The sequence below is a fragment of the Ostrea edulis genome, chromosome 5 (assembly GCF_947568905.1).
Source record: "Ostrea edulis chromosome 5, xbOstEdul1.1, whole genome shotgun sequence".
Lineage (NCBI taxonomy): Eukaryota > Metazoa > Mollusca > Bivalvia > Ostreida > Ostreidae > Ostrea > Ostrea edulis.
This window is the reverse complement of record NC_079168.1, coordinates 3,608,885-3,635,574: the sequence shown is the minus strand read 5'-3', so window position 1 is coordinate 3,635,574 and position 26,690 is coordinate 3,608,885. Positions and strand designations below refer to the sequence as shown.

Sequence of the window (26,690 nt, the reverse complement as noted above, 5' to 3'; positions counted from 1 at the left end):
CTTCTTTTGGCCTTGGCCTGAACAGATAAAGTGCTGTTACTTACACACACACCCCCACAGACAGATGATGTGTTGTTACTTACACCCCCACAGACAGATGACAGGCAGTTACTTACACCCCCCACAGACAGATAACATGTTGTTACTTACACCCCCCACAGACATATGACAGGCTATTACTTACACCCCCCACAGACAGATGACGTGTTGTTACTTACGTTCCCCCACAGACAGATGACAGGCTGTTACTTACACCCCCCACAGACATATGACAGGCTGTTATTTACACCCCCCACAGACAGATGACGTGTTGTTACTTACGTTCCCCCACATAGTTCTACAGAGATGGGCTGCCCTGCTCCTATTGAAATAACGTTGACACTGTGTGGATAGACCTGTAGAATAAAAACACCATTTGTTCACTTTTTCCTCACAGACAGACAGACAGACATGTAGGTTGATTGAACTACAAAAGACAATGACAAAATGACAATAAATACCACTAGTGAAATCTAAATGACTGTTCATACATACATTAACTAAATCCTATTTTAATTGCAAGGATATTATTTACACATAATTTCATGAGAATAGTTGTCGCTAAAATTTAGTTGTTATGAATAAATTTAAATATAGAAGACTTAAGCAATAAAAATCATTGCTGAAAGTTACATGAATAAATTGAATCCTCGTGAAGATAAGGTCTTGCTAAATAAAACTGATGTACAGTAATTAAGAGAAAGTGCAACAGTACACTGAATTACAATCTTAATTAATATTTATAAGTCAATATCTCACATTTTTATATCCATATAAAATACCTGAATATTCAATACCTGGCAATGTTGGGATTGATCCATACTAATCGAATTCCTAACTGCAACTGAAAACCACACTTATCCCCCCCCCCCCCCCCCCCCCTCAATGGCAAAAGAGTACAAGATTCTGTTGGGAGTTAATTTGGTACATGACTTGTGACCCAAACAGGGGAGTCTATGGTTCTGTGACCCACACAGAGGACGTCTATGATTCTGTGACCAACACAGAGGAGTCTATGATTCTGTGACCCACACAGGGGTAGTTTATGATTCTGTGAACCAAAAAGGGGTAGTCTATGATTCTGTGCCTCAAACAGAGGAAGTCTATGATTCTGTGCCCCACACAGAGGGAGTCTATGATTCTGTGCCCCACACAGGGGGAGTCTATAATTCTGTGACCCACACAGGGGTAGTCTATGATTCTGTGCCCCACACAGAGGGAGTCTATAATTCTGTGACCCACATGAAGGAAAAAGTCCCATCCACAGAGTCTAGGACTAGCTAGTTTATTCAGGGCTCAAAATAATTGAGAGTCTGGTGATCCGGGCCAGTAAATTATGGATTGGGGCTAGTGCTTTGAATAGAGTATGTACCCTGGGTCTATTTATTTCAATACTACATAAATACTAGTGTTGTGTATAAATCTGACCTCGTTCTGTAGAAACACTACACTGTCCAGGGACTGTGCCTGACTGAGGGGCAGGCATTGACTCCTGACCGGCAATCTCCTCCTTATGGCCTCCCTGACCTCATTCTGTAGTCCCTTCACATCTAACACAGTGTCCAGCTTTTTCTGATACAACAAAATATCACAATATTCATATGTGTTATTACACAGGCAACAAAATATCACAATATTCATATGTGTTATTACACAGGCAACAAAATATCACAATATTCATATGTGTTATTACACAGGCAACAAAATATCACAATATTCATATGTGTTATTACACAGGCAACAAAATATCACAATATTCATATGTGTTATTACACAGGCAACAAAATATCACAATATTCATATGTGTTATTACACAGGCAACAAAATATCACAATATTCATATGTGTTATTACACAGGCAACAAAATATCACAATATTCATATGTGTTATTACACAGGCTATGTTTGGCTTTATAAGTAAAAATTATTGTTGAAAATTGGCACAAGTGTGGTTGTAGCGTCCGGGTCAGTTATAACATGTATGTGGGTATTTTTGATGGAATTGTATATTGTATAAAAGAAAATTCGTAGATCATTTTACTTCTTCCAATATACATGTATCACTGATAGAAAATTAAAAGCTTTGTTAAAGAATCTTTCACACTTATCAAGGGAGCACAGTGGAATGGGGGGTGGGGGGGGACTATCAGCATGTTTCTGTGGCAAAGCTTTAATAATATGTTCTACACATTCTCTCCACGTACCGCTGTAAAGACTTCAAAATACAGTCTGTCTTCCCCGACGTGTGAACCATTCTGTCGTGCATCATCGGTCAAACGTCGCAGCGAGCAATTCAGGAGATGTGTGGCTGTGTGAGCTCTCATGTTGGCCATGCGTCTCTCCTGGAAGTCAGAATATTTCTAGTGTACATGTAATGGAAGTCAGAATATTTCTAGTGTACATGTAATGGAAGTCAGAATATTTCTAATGGAAGTCAGAATATTTCTAATGGAAGTCAGAATATTTCTAGTGTACATGTAATGGAAGTCAGAATATTTCTAATGGAAGTCAGAATATTTCTAATGGAAGTCAGAATATTTCTAGTGTACATGTAATGGAAGTCAGAATATTTCTAATGGAAGTCAGAATATTTCTAATGGAAGTCAGAATATTTCTAGTGTACATGTAATGGAAGTCAGAATATTTCTAATGGAAGTCAGAATATTTCTAATGGAAGTCAGAATATTTCTAGTGTACATGTAATGGAAGTCAGAATATTTCTAATGGAAGTCAGAATATTTCTAATGGAAGTCAGAATATTTCTAGTGTACATGTAATGGAAGTCAGAATATTTCTAATGGAAGTCAGAATATTTCTAGTGTACATGTAATGGAAGTCAGAATATTTCTAGTGTACATGTAATGGAAGTCAGAATATTTCTAGTAGAAGTCTGAATATTTCTAATGGAAGTCAGAATATTTCTAGTGTACATGTAATGGAAGTCAAAATATTTCTAGTGTACATGTAATGGAAGTCAGAATATTTCTAGTGTACATGTACATGTAATGGAAGTCAGAATATTTCTAATGTACATGTAATGGAAGTCAGAATATTTCTAATGTACATGTAATGGGAGTCAGAATATTTCTAATGTACATGTAATGGGAGTCCGAATATTTCTAGTGTAGATATAATGGAAGTCAGAATATTTCTAGTGTACATGTAATGGAAGTCAGAATATTTCTAGTGTAGATATAATGGAAGTCAGAATATTTCTAGTGTAGATATAATGGAAGTCAGAATATTTCTAGTGTACATGTAATGGAAGTCAGAATATTTCTAGTGTAGATATAATGGAAGTCAGAATATTTCTAGTGTAGATATAATGGAAGTTAGAATATTTCTAATGTACATGTAATGGAAGTCAGAATATTTCTAATGTACATGTAATGGGAGTCCAAATATTTCTAGTGTAGATATAATGGAAGTCAGAATATTTCTAATGTACATGTAATGGGAGTCAGAATATTTCTAGTGTAGATATAATGGAAGTCCGAATATTTCTAGTGTAGATATAATGGAAGTCAGAATATTTCTAGTGTAGATCTGTTATGTACGCTAATGGAAGTCAGAATATTTCTAATGGAAGTCAGAATATTTCTAGTGTACATGTAATGGAAGTCAGAATATTTCTAGTGTAGATATAATGGAAGTCCGAATATTTCTAGTGTAGATATAATGGAAGTCAGAATATTTCTAGTGTAGATCTGTTATGTACGCTAATGGAAGTCAGAATATTTCTAATGGAAGTCAGAATATTTCTAGTGTACATGTAATGGAAGTCAGAATATTTCTAGCGTACATGTAATGGAAGTCAGAATATTTCTAATGGAAGTCAGAATATTTCTAGTGTACATGTAATGAAAGTCAGAATATTTCTAGTGTACATGTAATGAAAGTCAGAATATTTCTAGTGTAGATATAATGGAAGTCAGAATATTTCTAATGTACATGTAATGGGAGTCAGAATATTTCTAGTGTAGATATAATGGAAGTCCGAATATTTCTAGTGTAGATATAATGGAAGTCAGAATATTTCTAGTGTAGATCTGTTATGTACGCTAATGGAAGTCAGAATATTTCTAATGGAAGTCAGAATATTTCCAGTGTACATGTAATGGAAGTCAGAATATTTCTAATGGAAGTCAGAATATTTCTAATGGAAGTCAGAATATTTCTAGTGTACATGTAATGGAAGTCAGAATATTTCTAATGGAAGTCAGAATATTTCTAATGGAAGTCAGAATATTTCTAGTGTACATGTAATGGAAGTCAGAATATTTCTAGTGTACATGTAATGGAAGTCAGAATATTTCTAGTAGAAGTCTGAATATTTCTAATGGAAGTCAGAATATTTCTAGTGTACATGTAATGGAAGTCAAAATATTTCTAGTGTACATGTAATGGAAGTCAGAATATTTCTAGTGTACATGTACATGTAATGGAAGTCAGAATATTTCTAATGTACATGTAATGGGAGTCAGAATATTTCTAATGTACATGTAATGGGAGTCCGAATATTTCTAGTGTAGATATAATGGAAGTCAGAATATTTCTAGTGTACATGTAATGGAAGTCAGAATATTTCTAGTGTAGATATAATGGAAGTCAGAATATTTCTAGTGTAGATATAATGGAAGTCAGAATATTTCTAGTGTACATGTAATGGAAGTCAGAATATTTCTAGTGTAGATATAATGGAAGTCAGAATATTTCTAGTGTAGATATAATGGAAGTTAGAATATTTCTAATGTACATGTAATGGAAGTCAGAATATTTCTAATGTACATGTAATGGGAGTCCGAATATTTCTAGTGTAGATATAATGGAAGTCAGAATATTTCTAATGTACATGTAATGGGAGTCAGAATATTTCTAGTGTAGATATAATGGAAGTCAGAATATTTCTAGTGTAGATATAATGGAAGTCAGAATATTTCTAGTGTAGATCTGTTATGTACGCTAATGGAAGTCAGAATATTTCTAATGAAGTCAGAATATTTCTAGTGTACATGTAATGGAAGTCAGAATATTTCTAGTGTAGATATAATGGAAGTCCGAATATTTCTAGTGTAGATATAATGGAAGTCAGAATATTTCTAGTGTAGATCTGTTATGTACGCTAATGGAAGTCAGAATATTTCTAATGGAAGTCAGAATATTTCTAGTGTACATGTAATGGAAGTCAGAATATTTCTAGCGTACATGTAATGGAAGTCAGAATATTTCTAATGGAAGTCAGAATATTTCTAGTGTACATGTAATGAAAGTCAGAATATTTCTAGTGTACATGTAATGAAAGTCAGAATATTTCTAGTGTAGATATAATGGAAGTCAGAATATTTCTAATGTACATGTAATGGGAGTCAGAATATTTCTAGTGTAGATATAATGGAAGTCCGAATATTTCTAGTGTAGATATAATGGAAGTCAGAATATTTCTAGTGTAGATCTGTTATGTACGCTAATGGAAGTCAGAATATTTCTAATGGAAGTCAGAATATTTCCAGTGTACATGTAATGGAAGTCAGAATATTTCTAGTGTATATGTAATGGAAGTCAGAATATTTCTAGTGTATATGTAATGGAAGTCAGAATATTTCTAGTGTACATGTAATGAAAGTCAGAATATTTCTAATGGAAGTCAGAATATTTCTAATGGAAGTCAGAATATTTCTAGTGTACATGTAATGAAAGTCAGAATATTTCTAATGAAAGTCAGAATATTTCTAATGGAAGTCAGAATATTTCTAGTGTACATGTAATGGAAGTCAGAATATTTCTAATGGAAGTCAGAATATTTCTAGTGTACATGTAATGGAAGTCAGAATATTTCTAGCGTACATGTAATGGAAGTCAGAATATTTCTAATGGAAGTCAGAATATTTCTAGTGTAGATATAATGGAAGTCAGAATATTTCTAGTGTACATGTAATGAAAGTCAGAATATTTCTAATGGAAGTCAGAATATTTCTAGTGTACATGTAATGGAAGTCAGAATATTTCTAATGGAAGTCAGAATATTTCTAATGGAAGTCAGAATATTTCTAGTGTACATGTAATGGAAGTCAGAATATTTCCAGTGTACATGTAATGGAAGTCAGAATATTTCTAGTGTACATGTAATGGAAGTCAGAATATTTCTAGTGTATATGTAATGGAAGTCAGAATATTTCTAGTGTACATGTAATGGAAGTCAGAATATTTCTAATGGAAGTCAGAATATTTCTAATGTACATGTAATGGAAGTCAGAATATTTCTAGCCTACATGTAATGGAAGTCAGAATATTTCTAATGGAAGTCAAAATATTTCTAGTGTACATGTAATGGTAGTCAGAATATTTCTAGTGTACATGTAATGGAAGTCAGAATATTTCTAATGGAAGTCAGAATATTTCTAATGGAAGTCAGAATATTTCTAATGTACATGTAATGGAAGTCAGAATATTTCTAATGGAAGTCAGAATATTTCTAGTGTACATGTAATGGAAGTCAGAATATTTCTAATGGAAGTCAAAATATTTCTAATGGAAGTCAGAATATTTCTAGTGTACATGTAATGGAAGTCAGAATATTTCTAATGGAAGTCAAAATATTTCTAATGGAAGTCAGAATATTTCTAATGTACATGTAATGGAAGTCAGAATATTTCTAGTGTACATGTAATGGAAGTCAGAATATTTCTAATGGAAGTCAAAATATTTCTAATGGAAGTCAGAATATTTCTAATGTACATGTAATGGAAGTCAGAATATTTCTACTGTACATGTAATGGAAGTCAAAATATTTCTAATGGAAGTCAGAATATTTCTAATGGAAGTCAGAATATTTCTAGTGTACATGTAATGAAAGTCAGAATATTTCTAATGTACATGTAATGAAAGTCAGAATATTTCTAATGGAAGTCAGAATATTTCTAATGTACATGTAATGGAAGTCAGAATATTTCTAGTGTACATGTAATGAAAGTCAGAATATTTCTAATGGAAGTCAAAATATTTCTAGTGTACATGTAATGGAAGTCAGAATATTTCTAGTGTACATGTAATGGAAGTCAGAATATTTCTAATGGAAGTCAAAATATTTCTAATGGAAGTCAGAATATTTCTTGTGTAGATTTAATGGAAGTCAGAATATTTCCTGTGTAGATACTGTGATGTATACTAATGAACAACACTAAGCTAAAAATTCTTCATCATTTGAATAACAACCCACAAACTGAATTAAAACTCAGAGGGGCTAGTTTCATGCTGAAAAGGCACAAAATCCTTAATACTGTTTACAGTTCTAATGATATGCGTTGGTTAGGTACTGAGGATTTCATCCTTTTACAATACTGTTTACAGTTCTAATGATATGCGTTGGTTAGGTACCGAGGATTTAATCCTTTTACAATACTGTTTACAGTTCTAATGATATGCGTTGGTTAAGTACCGAGGATTTTAATCTTATTACAATACTGTTTACAGTTCTAATGATATGCGTTGGTTAGGTACCAAGGATTTTAATCTTATTACAATACTGTTTACAGTTCTAATGATATGCGTTGGTTAAGTACCGAGGATTTTAATCTTATTACAATACTGTTTACAGTTCTAATGATATGCGTTGGTTAGGTACCAAGGATTTTAATCTTATTACAATACTGTTTACAGTTCTAATGATATGCGTTGGTTAGGTACCGAGGATTTTAATCCTTTTACAATACTGTTTACAGTACTAATGACACGTGTTGGTTAGGTACCGAGGATTTTAATCCTATTACAATACTGTTTACAGTACTAATGATAACGCTGGCTAGGTACTGAGGATTTTAATCTTATTACAATACTGTTTACAGTTCTTAAGATACATGTTTGGTCTACCTGATCAATCTTAGCCGTTAGTTTGTCTCCCATTTTGATCGCTCCTTTCTCCACATGGCCGATGTGTTGTATGTAATCTCCCTGTGTCTGTGTGTCTCTCACTATGAACATCCCTGTCTGTTAAACAGAATTCCACATTCATGTGTTAAACGTCGTCAGACTTTGCTGTGAACTAGATTAGATAGAGTTATTCCCCTTAGAGCTGACAGATTTATTCCACCGTCATTGTTTACATGAATAACAACTGTGGAAATGCTATAAATAGATCAACATCTGATATAACATCTCTGGCTACAATAAGTCTCTGATGCTATAAGTGACAGACGGTTCTAAAAATGACTGCTTTTCAATCTTTTTTAAAGTCTGTCTGCATCAAAAAATGTAAAGATTGTAAGGAAGATGCTATAAAAGGGGGATAATTAGTTTGGGAAACGTAACCCAATCAAATTCTAAATTAGAATTATATGTATAACTCTTGCAATAAAATGCATGAGCTTATGGCTGAAAATAATCCATTTTCTCCGTATTTGATAAACACTGTGAATAAAGCAAATTTTCAAATGTTATCAGTCCATGCAACAGACAGACATGAGAAGCTGACCAGTACCAATCAATTACCTTATTTTCTAACACCCCTGTGTCCCCTGCCTGTCCCCCACACTCTGCATAGAAACAGGTCTTATCCAGAAACACACTCCCCTCTTCCCCAGATTTCAAGCTATCCATTAACTGTCCAGAGAGGATCCCCACGACAGTAGTGTCCGGTAAATCAGGAAAATCTAAAAATCCAGGCACATCATTAGTACAGACATAAACTTATATAGAAATCTATAAATCTAGGGCACATCATTAGTACACACATAAACTTATATAGAAATCTATAAATCCAGTTCATATCATTAGTACACACATAAACTTATATAGAAATCTATAAATCTAGGACACATCAATAGTGCAGACACAAACTTATATAGAAATCTACACAGTCAGGACACATCAAGAGCTGAGATATAAAGAAATCTACACAGGACACATCAAAAGTCGAGATATAAAGAAATCTACATAGGACACATCAAGAGTCGAGATATAAAGAAATCTACACAGGACACATCAAGAGTCGAGATATAAAGAAATCTACACAGGACACATCAAGAGTCGAGATATAAAGAAATCTACACAGGACACAACAATAGTCGAGATATAAAGAAATCTACACAGGACACAACAATAGTCGAGATATAAAGAAATCTACACAGGACACATCAAGAGTCGAAATATAAAGAAATCTACACAGGACACATCAACAGTCGAGATATAAAGAAATCTACACAAGTCACATCAAGAGTCGAGATATAAAGAAATCTACACAGGACACATCAAGAATCGAGATATGAAGAAATCTACACAGGACACATCAAGAGTTGAGAAGCAAACATACAGAATTAAAAACTGAATTCTGGGAGGCTTCGGAATGAAATGTTTTTATAAGTATTTGGGTGCTGCTTACCATAAGATGACTCTGTGGCTTTATATAAGTATTTATAATGATCCTCTGTACGCTGTGAAATCTTTGCCTTTAGGTTGCTTACAATGTGGATCTGCTCCTACAATGAGATATCTATTTTCATACTGTATAAATAATTACTGACTCGAGTATTTCATCTACAAGAAACTTATATCGTGCAATCATATCATGTTTAGTGTATGGGAATTTGATGCAAAGATTGTAAACATATAGACTGGTATTTGTATATCATTAATTACTCTGGAATTTCATATAGACTGGTATTTGTATATCATTAATTACTCTGGAATTTCATATAGACTGGTATTTGTATATCATTAATTACTCTGGAATTTCAGTAGACATCTAATCTTGGATCTGTTAAGAAATGACTCTTAGTATCTTATTAAATGTATGAGGTACCAACTGACAAACAGGACAGGAAACTTCATCAATGTGCGCAGCATACTGATGCTTATGTCTTACATCCAATTTTTCAGTTCATATCTCCATCACTTAGAGAAATTTTGTATTTTTTATCATAAAATTCCCTTAATAAGTGATTTTCAAAACCATGACTAATAGTGTACAAAGGTATACTAGATGAAAATTTTATGCACTATATCCTGTGACATGACATTACAGAATTTCAAAAACAAGATGGGTTTGTGAAACACTGATGCCCCCGTATGACAGCAAAATAACTCTGGTACCACAAAAAAGGTCTTGTCACAAGGAATATATATGAGAAATATGAAAGCCCTATCATTAACCATTCAAATGTGATGGCCCATGTTAAAGTTTTTCAAAAGTAGGATAAACTCAAGGTCAAAAGGTCAAACATTTTTTTCTTGTTAAAAGGAATATACATAATATGATGGCACTATCACTAACCATTCAAAAGTTATGGCCTAGGTTAAAGTTTTCTAAAGTTGGTCAAACTCCATGGTCACAAGGTCAAAACTTTGGTACCCAAAGAAAGGTCTTGGCACAAGAATATGTATACAAAATATGAAAGCCCTTTCATCGTCCATTCAAATGTTATGGCCAAGTTTAAAGTTTTTACAAACACACCACAGACAGACAGACAGACTAAAAACTGTATGCCCTCAAATCTCCAATTACAGGGGTATAACAAAGTTTCAAACAGTAACGTGACATGGTACACTGTATATTGTTAATTTGATGCAGGCATCATCAACATTTTTCATCCAATCACTGTATCATCATCAATCTCACAAAACTGAAATGATTTGTTGGTCAGAAAAATGGAATGGAATGTTCTTATCTGTACAATTACATAAGGCATGCAATAACATGTAGCATACAGGAGCTGAAAACCATCAGCTGTTTTCGCTGCATCAAATTTTGACAGTGGGAGAAATATTCAAATAATGAATGTGGTATAAATTTCGTTAATTTCGCCAGTTTCCAGTTTGTGGAGATTTTGAAATTGTAGGTCTATTCATCCCATGAAAACAAGTAAAATTAGATGATCCAGTAGTATGTGGAGAGCAAAGAGTCTGATACTATGTCGCATGGCTTAACCTTACAAACATCTGATACTATGTCGCACGGCTTAACCTTACAAACAGTCTGATACTATGTCGCACGGCTTAACCTTACAAACAGTCTGATACTATGTCGCACGGCTTAACCTTACAAACAGTTTGATACTATGTCGCACGGCACAGCTTAACCTTACAAACAGTCTGATACTATGCCGCATGGCTTAACCTTACAAACAGTCTGATACTATGTCGCACGGCTTAACCTTACAAACAGTCTGATATTATGTCGCATGCCTTTACCTTACAAACATCTGATACTATGTCGCACGGCACAGCTTAACCTTACAAACAGTCTGATACTATGTCGCAACGGCTTAACCTTACAAATATCTGATACTATGTCGCACGGCTTAACCTTACAAACAGTCTGATATTATGTCGCATGCCTTTACCTTACAAACATCTGATACTATGTCGCACGGCACAGCTTAACCTTACAAACAGTCTGATACTATGTCGCAACGGCTTAACCTTACAAACATCTGATACTATGTCGCACGGCTTAACCTTACAAACAGTCTGACACTATGTCGCATGGCTTAACCTTACAAACAGTCTGATACTATGTCGCAAAGCACAGCTTAACCTTACAAACAGTCTGGTACTATGTCGCATGGCTTAACCTTACAAACATCTGATACTATGTCGCACGGCACAGCTTAACTTTACAAACAGTCTGATACTATATGTATGTCGCACGGCTTAACCTTACAAACAATCTGATACTATGTCCACGGCTTAACCTTACAAACAGTCTGATATTATATTGCATGGCTTAACCTTTCAAACCATGCTCTAACTATCAATAAGCAGCTATTATTTCTGTTTCTGTTTGATGGACTGACCGTTAAACTATTACGAATCACTGTCTATAAGTTTGTTGGGTTTGTGAGGTGATTGACAACAATGGAAAATGTGATAATTTATGCATCATGGCTTTGTTATTATGCAAATTGTCCATTGTTGTTAATCACCTCACATACCCCAACACAAACTAGACAGTGATTTCCGCCCACTGACCTTTCATCTTGCATGAACTGAGAAATTTACATCCAGTTGTAAGTCGTAGGGAAACTCACACATTCGACCTTCAAAGGGTTATCACAATGAAAACAGCTGGAAATGTTCATATTCATATTTTCCTACATCAAAAGGATTGTGATCACATGGTAACTTATTCAAAACTAAAATAAAACCAAAATTTTGTGTCTGCAGTGTAACATAATCCAAGTACATTTTTATGATCATCACACATGTATATACTATTATAACTCAAAATCTGTGCAGAATTTTAATTTCTCCCTCATGTACACATACCTCTTTGTCTGCCTGTCTGTTGTGCAGAATTTTAATTCTTTCCCCTAACCTACTCATACCTCTTTGTCTGCCTGTCTGTCTGTCTCTTCCTTGGAGTCTCCACTAGATATCTGTATTGAAAGACCATGCTGCTGTGTCAGACCTTCCAGGATCTCCATGGGAACCTGAGACCCATAATGACCAGACAAAAGGTCGTGGTACTCCGAATCTGAATGTGAAACAGAAGCTGATAATCATGACATATTTAATGCAAATTCCGTGGAACCCTTTTTTCATAGTTTAATTGTCATGAATTTCTTAATTACTCTAATCTAAAAAATAACAATGATAATGAATGACAGTAATTTATGACCCAAATGACTTTGGAAAATGCCTGACCTTTGACCTATGTTTTATGATGAAGAATAAAATGTTTGTGAAACAGGAACTAAACAGAGATACATGTATGTGTAATTACTGTTAATGGGTCCTGAATGTTTCCTCCTTCTGAGGAATTTTTTGAAGGACTTGGTGCCAAGCTCCAGTGATCTGTGATAATGGTCCTCAGACGCGTCAATAACCTCCTTCACCTGATCAAGGAATGACAAAGGAAACTATAGATGGTACGTAAACAGTTAACCCGTTTCTGAACATTGAGTGTTCCCTACAATGTGTTCTGAGTGTCTGACAGCGACATTCCACAGAAAGCCTCAGTAGTACTTCGAATATTGATTACCTAGCATATTAAAATATCTTTCACTGCAACAAAACATGATTTACAATGTAGACCCCTTCCACAAATTGACTTGTTTTTGAATTATGAGTTCAGAGTTACTTACCCTTTTACAGCTGTCATTCAGCTCTGGGTATGTAGCTCCCTACAGAAAATGATAGAACATTATCTGATACTGATAATACTAGTTAATACATGTAGAATTGTAAAACAATAGAACATCATCTGATACTGATAATACTAGTTAATACACGTAGAATTGTAAAACAATAGAACATTATCTGATACTGATAATACTAGTTAATAAACGTAGAATTGTAAAACAATAGAACATCATCTGATACTGATAATACTAGTTAATACACGTAGAATTGTAAAACAATAGAACATCATCTGATACTGATAATACTAGTTAATACACGTAGAATTGTAAAACAATAGAACATCATCTGATACTGATAATACTAGTTAATACACGTAGAATTGTAAAACAATAGAACATCATCTGATACTGATAATACTAGTTAATACACGCAGAATTGTAAAACAATAGAACATCATCTGATACTGATAATACTAGTTAATACACGCAGAATTGTAAAACAATAGAACATCATCTGATACTGATAATACTAGTTAATACACGCAGAATTGTAAAACAATAGAACATCATCTGATACTGATAATACTAGTTAATACACGCAGAATTGTAAAACAATAGAACATCATCTGACACTGATAATACTAGTTAATACACATAGAATTGTAAAACAATAGAACATTATCTGATACTGATAATACTAGTTAATACATGTAGAATTGTAAAACAATAGAACATCATCTGACACTGATAATACTAGTTAATACACGTAGAATTGTAAAACAATAGAACATCATCTGATACTGATAATACTAGTTAATACACGTAGAATTGTAAAACAATAGAACATCATCTGATACTGATAATACTAGTTAATACACGCAGAATTGTAAAACAATAGAACATCATCTGATACTGATAATACTAGTTAATACATGCAGAATTGTAAAACAATAGAACATCATCTGACACTGATAATACTAGTTAATACACGTAGAATTGTAAAACAATAGAACATCATCTGATACTGATAATACTAGTTAATACACGCAGAATTGTAAAACAATAGAACATCATCTGACACTGATAATACTAGTTAATACACGTAGAATTGTAACTGTCTATCTACAGAAATATATATCAGGTTGATCAAGCATAAATAGTGGGATATCGGTAATTTGGATGCTAAAAATCCAGTCACATCACCTTTCAGACGATTTTTGGGAGGAACTGAATTTTTACATCAATAATCAAGATATCAGCATTCAAGATATGGATGGTCAGTAAAGTGTATGGAAAATTGATTCATTAATCAGGATAGGAACTTTTTTCTTCTTGAATAATTTTAGCAAGGTGTGAATTGTAAACAAAATATGAGCCATGCTGCTGAAGCAATCACCTGTGCTGCATTTACACCTCCCTAACTAGGAGTTTATCTCATCTATATATGTTCCATTTACACCTCCTTAATTAGGAGTTAATCTCATCTATATATGTTCCATTTACACCTCCCTAACTAGGAGTTTATCTCATCTATATATGTTCCATTTACACCTCCTTAACTAGGAGTTTATCTCATCTATATATGTTCCATTTACACCTCCCTAACTAGGAGTTTATCTCATCTATATATGTTCCATTTACACCTCCCTAACTAGGAGTTTATCTCATCTATATATGTTCCATTTACACTTCCCTAACTAGGACTTTAACTCATCTACATGTGTTCCATTTACACCGTCCTAATTAGGACTTTAACTCATCTATATATGTTCCATTTATACCTCCCTAATTAGGAGTTTAACTCATCTACATGTGTTCCATTTACACCTCCCTAATTAGGAGTTTATCTCATCTATACATGTTCCATTTACACCTCCCTAACTATGAGTTTATCTCATCTACATGTGTTCCATTTATACCTCCCTAACTATGAGTTTATCTCATCTATATATGTTCCATTTACACCTCCCTAACTAGGAGTTTATCTCATCTACATGTGTTCCATTTATACCTCCCTAACTAGGAGTTTATCTCATCTATATATGTTCCATTTACACCTCCCTAACTAGGAGTTTATCTCATCTATATGTGTTCCATTTACACCTCCTTAACTAGGAGTTTATCTCATCTATATATGTTCCATTTACACCTCCCTAACTAGGAGTTTATCTCATCTATATATGTTCCATTTACACCTCCCTAACTAGGAGTTTATCTCATCTATATATGTTCCATTTACACCTCCCTAACTAGGAGTTTATCTCATCTATATATGTTCCATTTACACCTCCCTAACTAGGAGTTTATCTCATCTATATATGTTCCATTTACACCTCCCTAACTAGGAGTTTATCTCATCTATATATGTTCCATTTACACCTCCCTAACTAGGAGTTTATCTCATCTATATATGTTCCATTTACACCTCCCTAACTAGGAGTTTATCTCATCTATATATGTTCCATTTACACCTCCCTAACTAGGAGTTTATCTCATCTATATGTGTTCCATTTACACCTCCTTAATTAGGAGTTTAACTCATCTATATGTATGTGTGGTGTGTCCACTAAACAGTATGTGTCAATCTAGACATTGTGTATTTGTGTGCATTATATCTGTAATACATGGAGTGACTGTCTTAATAAATAAATAAATTAACATGCAGCGTATCCTTTGATCATCAATAGATAATTAAAAATTGTTACCATATAAAGTCTTATGTTTACTTCCATTGTTTTCATTCCATCATAACACAAACAACCTAGCCTTAGATATAAACACACAATATGGAGAATAGTAAATTATTTTATGAAACATGCTATTATTGGTTACAAGAGTGATATCTGTTGTAAATTTCTGCTGCTAAGTTCTTACTACTGCACAACTCTAGATATAAAGATGGCAATGCCAGTCACATGACAATGTCAATCACATGACAATGATTATCACATGACAATGACAATCACATGACAATGACAATCATATGACAATATCAATTACATAATAGTGACAATCACATGACAATGACAATCAATGACAATGGACAATGGCAATCACATGACAATGGACAATGACATTCACATGACAATGGACAATGACAATCACATGACAATGACAATCACATGACAATATCAATCACATAACAGTGACAATGACAATCACATGACAATGACATGACAATCACAGAACACTCTATCAAATGAAAACAACAAGCTATCCATGATAAGATAAACATCTATGGGCAAACTTAAATTATATAGTTATATCTCATTGTGTATTGTAAATATCATGTACTGACCAGACTGTCCACTACAATGTCCACTAGGCTGGAGATGTAGCCAGGTCTGACGTCCAGAACTTTGGCTGACCGTAGACAGCGGTACAACACAGACCTCACTTTGTGACTGCCAGAAAAAAAACCCAACGAATTATACATGAGCACCATCAGCCACGATGCTCACCTGACTCCCTCTAATCTGGATACAGACATCATAAAGTTTTTATTATCTCAGTGTGGTTGCAGAAAAATCTAAGGAGCACATTTAAACAAACTTGAAAAATGCATTGGGATTTGTAATTATAGTGAGCTAAAATCACCGATACACATACAGTGCTCCCTCGATATATTGCCAACTTCTGTTTAAGACCAATTTGGGCAATAAAGCAGAAATGGCAATATAACGAATTCACCATTACAGACAATTTAGTAAGCAGTCAAAAGAAATTCAATTCTGCAAATTTATTTCTGAATCAGCTCCTTTCTGTATAAACATTTAGATAATCTTGATTTTAATTCAGCAACTATTTGTAATTAACCTGGTATATTATTTTTGATTATTAGCACAAACATTGTACAGCGCATAGAAACTCTATGTAATTTTGCGCTTTATAAATGAATAAAATCATAATAATGATAAAAACACCTGAATACCTTGTCCAGACTGTCACACTTCACCGCACCACTATCAAAGTACAGGTGTGATTATTGATGGGTGTTACGTAATTTGCATTATTATCGAGGGTAAACCCTGTAAAACTTGACCATTTGTTTGTGAAAAACAGTGGCATATGGCATTATGTGGGGTTGGCATTATAATGGGGGTGTTAACATGGGGAGAAATCTGTTCTTTAGGAATTTCAGGCAATAAGCGGGGGTGGCATTATAACGGGGGCAATATATGGAGGGAGCACTGTATACATGTCCTGATTTTTTTCTCCTTACCCATGGGGATCCGCTTTATCCGGCAGTATTCCTTCAGACAAACAAACAGACAACATACGGACATGGTCGGCCACAATTCTGTAGGCTATATCCCTACCCTGGGGATCCTCAGAGCCAACTTTTCCTTTATACGGTGGCACACCACAGTCCTAATGAGGAAAGTTTCAATTTTCATACAAACAAACATAGTCTGCAATACACTGTGCTAATTTCTTAATCTATTTCTGTCACCAATTTTAAATTTTATTTATATTCACAGAAATAATTCATGTCTTCTTTTTATAAAGAGCAGAAATCTTACTCTCTGAAAGAGTTATGTCTTGCTTTGTCAATAATCCCTGATCTTACTCTCTGGATGGCATCAAATATCGGCCTGAAGAGGTCTGTGTCATAGTTAGAGGTGGATCCCTGAAGGACCGCTGTCATTCTCTCTAGACCCAGACCCGTGTCCACGTGATTCTTAGGGAGGGGGATCAATGACTGGTCTTCCTGCCTGTCAAGATACAGCAAGTACCCCTTACAATGAACTCAGAGTCGTCACATTAATGTACAATCAATTCTTACTTCATTGTTACTTCCTGTCTTATTTTTGTGGTCATGAATGAAATAAAAAAATAAACTGGGGTTTTTGAATGTGTGAGGAAGTGGGGGGGGGGGGGGGGGGGGGGGGGGGGGTATAGAAAAAGAAGGGGGAATTATTAATTTCTTCCTACAAGCAGGTTAAGGTCTATGTAAAATTGATAAATCAGGAATTCTTTTCAGCTTGAGTTGATCATGAGTTGCTTCGTAGTGCTCTTTTGATAATTATTTTTAATAACAACTGGAAATAAAAAGAGCATGATGATAATGAACATGAAAATACAAGTGATATCCCAGTCTGAACCTGAGAATACGAGTGATATCCCAGTCTAAACATGAAAATACGAGTGATATCCCAGTCTGAACATGAAAATACGAGTGATATCCCAGTCTGAACATGAAAATACAAGTGATATCCCAGTCTGAACATGAAATTACAAGTGATATCCTGCCTACACATGAAATTACAACTGATATCCGAGTCTGAACATGAAATTATGAGTGATATCCCAGTCTAAACATGAAATTACCAGTGATATCCCAGTCTGAACCTGAGAATACGAGTGATATCCCAGTCTGAACATGAAATTACGAGTGATATCCCAGTCAACCTGAGATTACGAGTGATATCCCAGTCCGAACATGAAATTACAAGTGATATCCCTACCTACAAGTGATATTACAACTGATATCCGAGTCTGAACATGAAATTACGAGTGATATCCCAGTCTGGACATGAAATTACAAGTGATATCCCAGTCTGATTATGAAATTACGAGGGATATTCTAAGCTGAATGTGAGACTATGAGCGATATTGTTTTCCATGATTTCTCCTTCAATGAAAACCATATATCTTGTAACAATTGACACAATTTACAACAGAATATAAAAAGATCTGTTGACACATTAAACTGTGTTTAGATCAGTTGACACACATTTACCTTCCCTCTATATCTCAGCAGTACGTAGCGTACCTGTTGTACTGCATGAAGACAAGGTTCCAGATCTCCACAACCTCCGGAGAGCTAGCGTTCACTAGATGAGGAACTTCCCGGTACCCAAGGTGGTGGTCATAATGAATCTCTGTACAGGGTCCACATGGACCTGTCAGTCCCATGTCCCAAAAATTGTCCCTCATTCCAAATGGTAGAACCCGGCTCTTATCAATTCTGAACAATACAAAGCTTATCATCAGCCAGTAAATCTGTTTACAAACATTTCTGAAAGAATTTAAAATATCTTTACAATAGAAAATACTTTGGTCAGCACAATATTCTGTAAGACCTAACATTATCATTTGTATGCCTGATTCATATGTAAGATTCTAAAGTGTGATGGTCGCTCCAAAGTATGATGGTCTGCGCCAAAATGCGATGGTTTGTTGATGTTACAGACGCTAAAGTTCGAGGGTCAGGCCAAAGTGCAATGGTCCCTCTCCTATAGACACGCTACGCCAAAGTGCGATGGTCTGGCACGCCAAAGTGCGAAGGCCTGTCATTCGTAGGTGCACCATGCGAAAGTGCAATGATCTGACACGTCAAAGTCCCATGGTGCAGGAGTTCAGTAGCGCTTATGACGTCACGTTACCATGAAGTCATTCGTAACGTCTTTCAAAATCAAACCGACAAAATGCAACGTCAATTTGCCCTCACGATGTTTCTTTCTGCTGGCACCAACGTCTTCGGGATATTGGAGGAAGATACACTGGTGATTAAGATTTACATGGACGACAGCAAGGGCAAGATTTACAGTGTTGAGGATTATGAGACCAGCAAAGTACATTTGTTGTCGAAATATCTACTTCTCCCAAACATGTTTTAATTCAATGATCATTTATTACTTGTGATGTACACGTAAAAAATTCCTGGGGGTATGCTATAATGCAAAACATTCTATACGATTTTGCGGTGTAAAATTCTGTGTTTAATAACATGACAACTAAATGGTAATGAAATCAGTTTTTTTACATGGATTTTGCATTGATATTTTGGTGAAACAACACACGATTGGTATAGTCTGTACCAAAACACTGTGTCCATTTAGTTTTGAAAACCATCAGACTTCAGCGTGTCAATATCGGACTTTGGCGCATGTTAATGTGTACCATCGCACTTAAGTGTGTCACACCATCGCACTTTGGCATACCACACCATCGGGGTTTGGCACAGACCATCGCACTTTCATGTGTCCATCGCACTTTGGAGTCCTACATACATGGGGTTTTAATTAGGAAAAGCAAGACAATGATTTGTCATTGCTACTGTAACAATGCTACGCGGCTGAGTTAAGGCTTTCCCCATAAAATTTTTAATACCAGTGCTGTACATAAATATACTTTACCGCACTGGCACATTGCACGACGTCACAATAAAAAAAATATGTCATGACGAAGGTCATGACGTACATATCTACAGTCCTTTTGTGGTTGGAAATGTCAAAATATTGTTTCGTTATTTACCACCGCTTTCAAACGGTAAACTGCAATCGCGTAAAAGTTTCTGTCAAATGGGTTATATTAATTCTCTTTGATATTGAAAAAGTTTCAATTTCTTCTTTATATAGCATACATGCTAAAGTAATATCCATATTATATTGTGATCTTGATATCGCCCCTAATCTACACGTATAGTTACTTTCACAATGGACTCATTTGCATAAACAGGGTTTCCGTACATAAAAATTTCATCATTGGCACGACACCCCGAGGTTTTCAAGTGAAAGATGTTTGATTTATGTGACATGTGAACTTCAGTGCCAAAGGAAAGTTAGGGGAGCAAGTTCTGGCTTCAACAGAAAATATGTTTTTCAGGCTAGATTCAACTTCGTATGTGCAAAAATCGCTGCATCTTGCATATTCAATGCAAAAATTAGACATGTTACAAGTCACAATAAACTTGCTCTCAGCACTTTTCAAATTAAGAAATTTTAAAATATGCTTTGAAGTTATATTAACTTCAACTTGCATTGATATCTGGATATCGTGCCAATTCAACGATTTATACATACACGATACGTTTTTATCTTGATATTTGATCACGTGATACAGAGTTGATGTAGAGACTGTCGGTCTGGTGAAAAATGTATAAGAGGCCAATATGCACTTAATGATATATACATATTGTTTTTGTATAAAAAGGGTTGTTTTTAAAGAATTTGTCACAAATTGATCTGTTTATTAATACTTTTTTCCTGACATATTTCTATGGCCCTACTTAACACAACTGCGTAAGACATTTCTGGTTCAAATCTAACCATTACTATTCAATTACATACAAGTATGTCTTAATAAATTAATAATCTTGATATTAATGATATCAATATTTTCAAGCAAACTTATGAATGGGTTTAAATACTTTCTTGAGTGATTAATGCAATGCACACAGTTGGAAATTTCAATAAACATAAAATTCTAAATCTTTAATCATGCAGACACTGCGATTTAGTATGAATAATACCACACCTAAACATCAAACCTTATTATCGTATATACTCGCCTATAAGTCGATCTGCCTATAAGTCGGTTGTATTTTTTAAGGTTATTTTGTAGGAATTTGCCATTGACCCGCTTATAAGTCGATACAAATTTTTGTCAGAATCGATTGACAATTTCAAGTCAATGCTCTAGTGTGTTTACCTATGTTTCAAAAAATATTTGGAGAAATTAATAATTATGAGGTGCTCAATATCCAAGCCATATCTGTTTGGGGTTTAAACGCAACCCTTGATCTATTATGGACAATGATCCCTTGTTTACCTACGCAATTATGGTCTCCTAATTTCCAGTACTTGACACCGTGCTTACTTAGTGGAGCGCGCCTCGTGGTTATTGTGGGGTTCCGGTATAATTCAATGTATCATCAATAGAGTTTTTAAGAGTCAAGAGTGATGATCTAAATTATCTGTTAACAATCTTTTATGAAATATATTTCAGCCAGTATACATATGAATATTTCAATATTAAATCGGGTTCGTAATTCAATTTTACCGATAAACGATAGATTTGTTGAATTGAAAGTATTAGTTACCGGTATGTAAATAAAACAAGATAAAAATATGTAAATACTTGTACTTTATACATCATTTGAAAATACATAAACAATACAATATGTCTAGATATTTGTAAACAATAATCATTTGTGTGGTAGTCCATGATCTAATTGTCGGAGTTGTTTAAAAAAACACACTACATTACGCCGCCTAGAAAAATACCAATCTTCTTAGGACGCGCCTATAAGTCGGACATAGAGTTTTGGACCAAAAATTGACTCCCAAAAATCCGACTTATAGGCGAGTATATACGGTACATGTCTAAAACCGTCATTACCCTAAACTTAGCCATATTTCCTTTGTTTCTGTGTCCTCCTGTAGCTGCAGAGAGTTGTCTCCCTTGAAATAGGTAAAGTACAGAGAAGACGTAGGGATTTTATAGACATCTCTCAACAGTTCCAGGGCCATGACACAAGCTTCTCTCTAGAACAGAAAAGGTCATTGTTATGTAATAATCACTCTTCAATTTTCATCAATGAAAGATGTAATGTTCATTCATTTTATGAATTTTAACTAAGTAGAACACGGTAAATAGATAGCTGGTAACACAGCTACTGATTCTACATAACGACTCACCTTAAAATAGTCACCAAAAGACCAGCTACCAAGCATTTCAAAAAATGTGTGATGAGTGAGGTCACGACCCACATCCTCCAGGTCATTGTGTTTACCTCCCACACGCACACACTTCTGGCTGTTGGCTACTCTTCTGTACGAAGCCATGGGACTGCTCTCTTCAACATCATTCAGAAAAATTGGTTTAAACTGAATTAAAAAGTGAATTAGTGACAATATACTTATAGCTAACTGTACAATCAGTACAAAGCTATGATGTCCTGATAGGGTCATTAATATGCAAAAGGGTGACGGTAATGTTGCTTGTCAGTGCAAAAGCAAGTTGTGTAAAGTTGCGTTAGCATAATGGCATGTTGCTAGTCTGCACGAAGGTGAGTTGTGTAAAGTTGTGTTAGCGTACGTTGCTTGTTGGAGTGATGGCGTGTTGTGACTAATGCACCATCACACTTTTGCAAATGGCACCATCAGGACACGATACAAAGCAGTGTAATATATATATAGAAGTCAGTCCTGCTTAGGCCACTGTGATTACAAATGGAATATACCTGATTCATCCCTGCATTGATGAAATAGGACCCCTCTCCCTTTTTCGCGATGATGGAGGATGACGAAACTAACTGATGATCATGTTGTCTACAGAAAAAGTCTAGGAAAGCGGTCCGAACAGAACTAGAAGTCCAGTTCACACTACTTCTCTTTCTGATAAATGTCCTATGCAGGTGTTTCCAACAGTGCCGGCATACATAATGGTTTCTGAACACCCTCATCATTTTGATTGATGTAAACTTGTCAAATTGACAGGGGAAAAAACAAAAGTGAATTGAAAACTAATTTTGAGACCCTATATATTATCCTTCTTTTCATGATATTCCAAAATCATGCTGAGACGGGAGAAACATATACGCCCACTGCAACATCAAACATAAACTTCAAAACCATACGTTGAGGAAATTCGAAATAATGTTGTATATTGTGCGATCCCGAACCCGATATCTTTTCTTACATGAAACAACTTTCAGAGGCCTTGCAGAGATGAACTCAAGAATTTAATTTTGAGAGACATAAGAAGATGTGAGTAAAATTAATTCTCTCAGACATATAATGTGTTACATATCTTTATGCCCCGGTCCAGCGCAGTACTGCATATGCATATACGCGCGGTACAGCGCGGGAAGGGCCAGGCTGCGCTCACTGGGTATCTCAATTTTATTTTACAAGTGCAGCTACTAAGTAGACCTAGAGGATTGAAATACTGTAGAGCGTTGACAGGAGAAAATGATAATATAGAATAACTTTCATATTTATTGAATCTTTTTGACAAGTATTGCATTGTTAATTAGATTCTAATCTTGTGCGTTTTTGATATTCTTGAGAAATTGCAGACTGGACTCCATGGCTTTGTGCGTCTCGAAGGCTTTGTAACTTGTGGATACGGGAAAAACTCGTAGAAAAAAAAAAAAAATTCGTCGCCGGTAGGATTCGAACCTACGCGGGGAGACCCCAATGGATTTCTAGTCCATCGCCTTAACCACTCGGCCACGACGACTACCTACTTAGTGTATAATTAAATTAGTTCAAATCAATTCAACAATTCTTGGAATGTAGTATTTTCTAATATTCTAACAGTTTTTAAATGACTAATCTAGGATGTAAAGAATTTTACTCTGCAGTCAACATTTTATACCTTACGTTAAGTTACGCACACCTAATGACAATCGGAAGGCACTCGAGCATTTCCGTATACCGACGGACATTGCCGAATATACAGAGAGGAGGATCAAGGATCTGAAGGTGCCTCAATCTCAATATTTTGGGCCTTTCCGGCATTTCATTTTTATTTTTTTTAAATCATTGAATTTGTTTACATATCAGAGACTCTTTATACCTTAGAAACTGATTGTTAGAAATTGATTGTACAATTATAATACCATGAAGCACACCATAATAATGTATTTTATACTACATTGAGTCATTGCATGGCTAACAACACTTGCATGTGCTTTAAAGTGCCAATAAAGAATTGAAAATAATTAATTTGAAATCAGCTCACAACAAGGACAGATTATCAATACCCCCATGAAATTACATGTAAATATCGAAATAGGAAATTTTACTCAGGAAATCAATATTGATTTTACACTGTCAGATAAATTTTTAATGTCATGCAGTATGGTATTAATCTGTTTAAAAGCTTACACCATGATTATTGAAAACAATTTGAAAGCAATGTGTTATTTATGGTAACAACTTTTATTACAGGAAACTACTTTCAGCCCATCAATTGTCATTTTAAATGTGACATTAGCCTAGCTAAGGTTATAGAGTACTAAATATATGAATGGCAAAATATTTTGGGGACACTACAATAATCCCCCAAATTGAAATAGGGGATTTTCGAGTTCTTCCATATCCGTGTTTATTCTGCATTTAGTCACTATTACGTCATTTTCGAGTTCTTCCATATCCGTGTTTATTCTGCATTTAGTCACTATTACGTCATATTCGAGTTCTTCCATATCCGTGTTTATTCTGCATTTAGTCACTATTACGTCATATTCGAGTTCTTCCATATCCGTGTTTATTCTGCATTTAGTCACTATTACGTCATTTTCGAGTTCTTCCATATCCGTGTTTATTCTGCATTTAGTCACTATTACGTCATATTTTTTTAAGCATGGTCATTTCTGGTTTATCGTAGTTAACGTAAATACACTAAGTCTTGTGTAAGTGTATAGCCTATTAAAATGGACGTTGATTCTATGCAAGTATAATCGAACTGAAGAAGTTTTGTTACAGATAAGTGTTTCTTGTTCCTTTTACCGTAAAAGTAACATACAAAGGCTATGTAAGCTTGCGATTGGCATGAATTTGGAAATCCTTTCCAAAAATGTTGGTGTAGATACATGTACATAAAAAAAATTGATCTGACAAGCTCTTGAAAATCAATCGCTGATCGGTAAAGAAAAAGGACTGAATAACTGAGTTGTTGGAAATCATCAATAAAATTGTGGGGGGAAATTGAATGAAGACATATACCAGCTATTGAAAGTTATTATGTCATGATTTATCTTTACAAATATTGGGCACCATTGGAATGAACGGCGACTTCGGCATTGCAAATCCGATAATGGATATATCGGTACTTCTGAGGCATGCACGTAGAATGAGGGAGGGGGAGGGAATGGTCCCCATTTTTACAACCATAACTTCTATTATTAATTTATATATACAAATAAAGATATATTTCGTGACACAACCACCAAACACCCCCCCCCCCCCCCCACCTCCTCCAACTTTTTATGGCGGCAGAAGTGAATGGTATGAATGCAATTTATGAAGTGAATCCATAATGTGTTCTCCCTACGATTCAATTGGGAAAAAAAATTCTTAGGCAATATATATGATACGCTACTACCCTACCCTTAGATCATGGAGAAACAGGACAAATAAATATTATTTTGAATCACATAAACTGAAGCTTCGTTAGTTCTCTCCATTTGAAAGATATGCACCCATAGCATCATGCTGCTATTTAATAATACCCTCCAAAGTGACTGCCATCATTTATAGTTACACTACATCATACATATACTGCGGACATACTGTGAGAAGTTTAAAAGTTTCTAATTTGTATGAATGATAGCTGATTAAAGATGTGTTGCATCTCTTAATTAATAAGACTTGGTGTGGATAGCGTGTATAGATCTTAATATGTACATAACCCTCTTAATGAACCAATGAAAAAATAAAATCTATATATTATATTAGAACCAATAATTTATCGAAGATATGTGATTTCTCCGCTGATCACCTTCATAAGTTATTTAAAAATAGTCATTTTCTACTTTCTGTAATTTAAGCTTTTGAGGTGACCACTTGTAAGATACTAAAATGTACATACATGTATATTATATACATAGGGGTGATGTTTTATTCCAATAGAGATTTTTTGGGGGTGCTGAATTCCAAGAGATTCCAAGTTAATGTAGAAAATAATTCATGGGAAGCTGTCACATTCATTTTGAAGGGAAACAATTAAGCACCTGAAAATTAAAAAAACACTTAACAGTTTTTAAACAACAATTAAATACCTGAAAATAAAAAGAATAAATGTTTAGACAACCTTATTGAAACACAAGCTTGTGGGGAGATTT

The 26,690-nt window shown here is 34.7% G+C and overlaps 1 protein-coding gene and 1 non-coding gene across 2 annotated transcripts in view; both read right to left on the bottom strand.

The window, feature by feature from the left end:
* Positions 1-23,652, bottom strand: part of LOC125652262 (alanine--tRNA ligase, cytoplasmic-like) — a 35,130-nt gene extending 11,478 nt beyond the window's left edge. Inside the window, exons 1-16 of the mRNA XM_048881314.2 lie at positions 23,082-23,652; positions 22,537-22,725; positions 22,238-22,383; positions 18,888-19,082; positions 17,682-17,826; positions 17,334-17,482; positions 16,410-16,515; positions 13,115-13,153; positions 12,754-12,865; positions 12,356-12,504; positions 9,412-9,508; positions 8,523-8,683; positions 7,905-8,021; positions 2,243-2,380; positions 1,468-1,611; positions 322-395 (exon numbers count right to left, since the gene is read on the bottom strand). Of these exons, the coding sequence (XP_048737271.2) occupies positions 322-395; positions 1,468-1,611; positions 2,243-2,380; positions 7,905-8,021; positions 8,523-8,683; positions 9,412-9,508; positions 12,356-12,504; positions 12,754-12,865; positions 13,115-13,153; positions 16,410-16,515; positions 17,334-17,482; positions 17,682-17,826; positions 18,888-19,082; positions 22,238-22,383; positions 22,537-22,725; positions 23,082-23,306 (2,186 nt within the window). The 5' untranslated portion in view covers positions 23,307-23,652. The remainder of the gene's footprint in view (positions 1-321; positions 396-1,467; positions 1,612-2,242; positions 2,381-7,904; positions 8,022-8,522; positions 8,684-9,411; positions 9,509-12,355; positions 12,505-12,753; positions 12,866-13,114; positions 13,154-16,409; positions 16,516-17,333; positions 17,483-17,681; positions 17,827-18,887; positions 19,083-22,237; positions 22,384-22,536; positions 22,726-23,081) is intronic.
* Positions 23,653-24,000: 348 nt separating this feature from the next.
* Trnas-aga (transfer RNA serine (anticodon AGA)) lies at positions 24,001-24,082 on the bottom strand. Its single transcript has one exon. It is a non-coding gene; the product is annotated as a tRNA-Ser (tRNA).
* Positions 24,083-26,690: the final 2,608 nt, after the last annotated feature.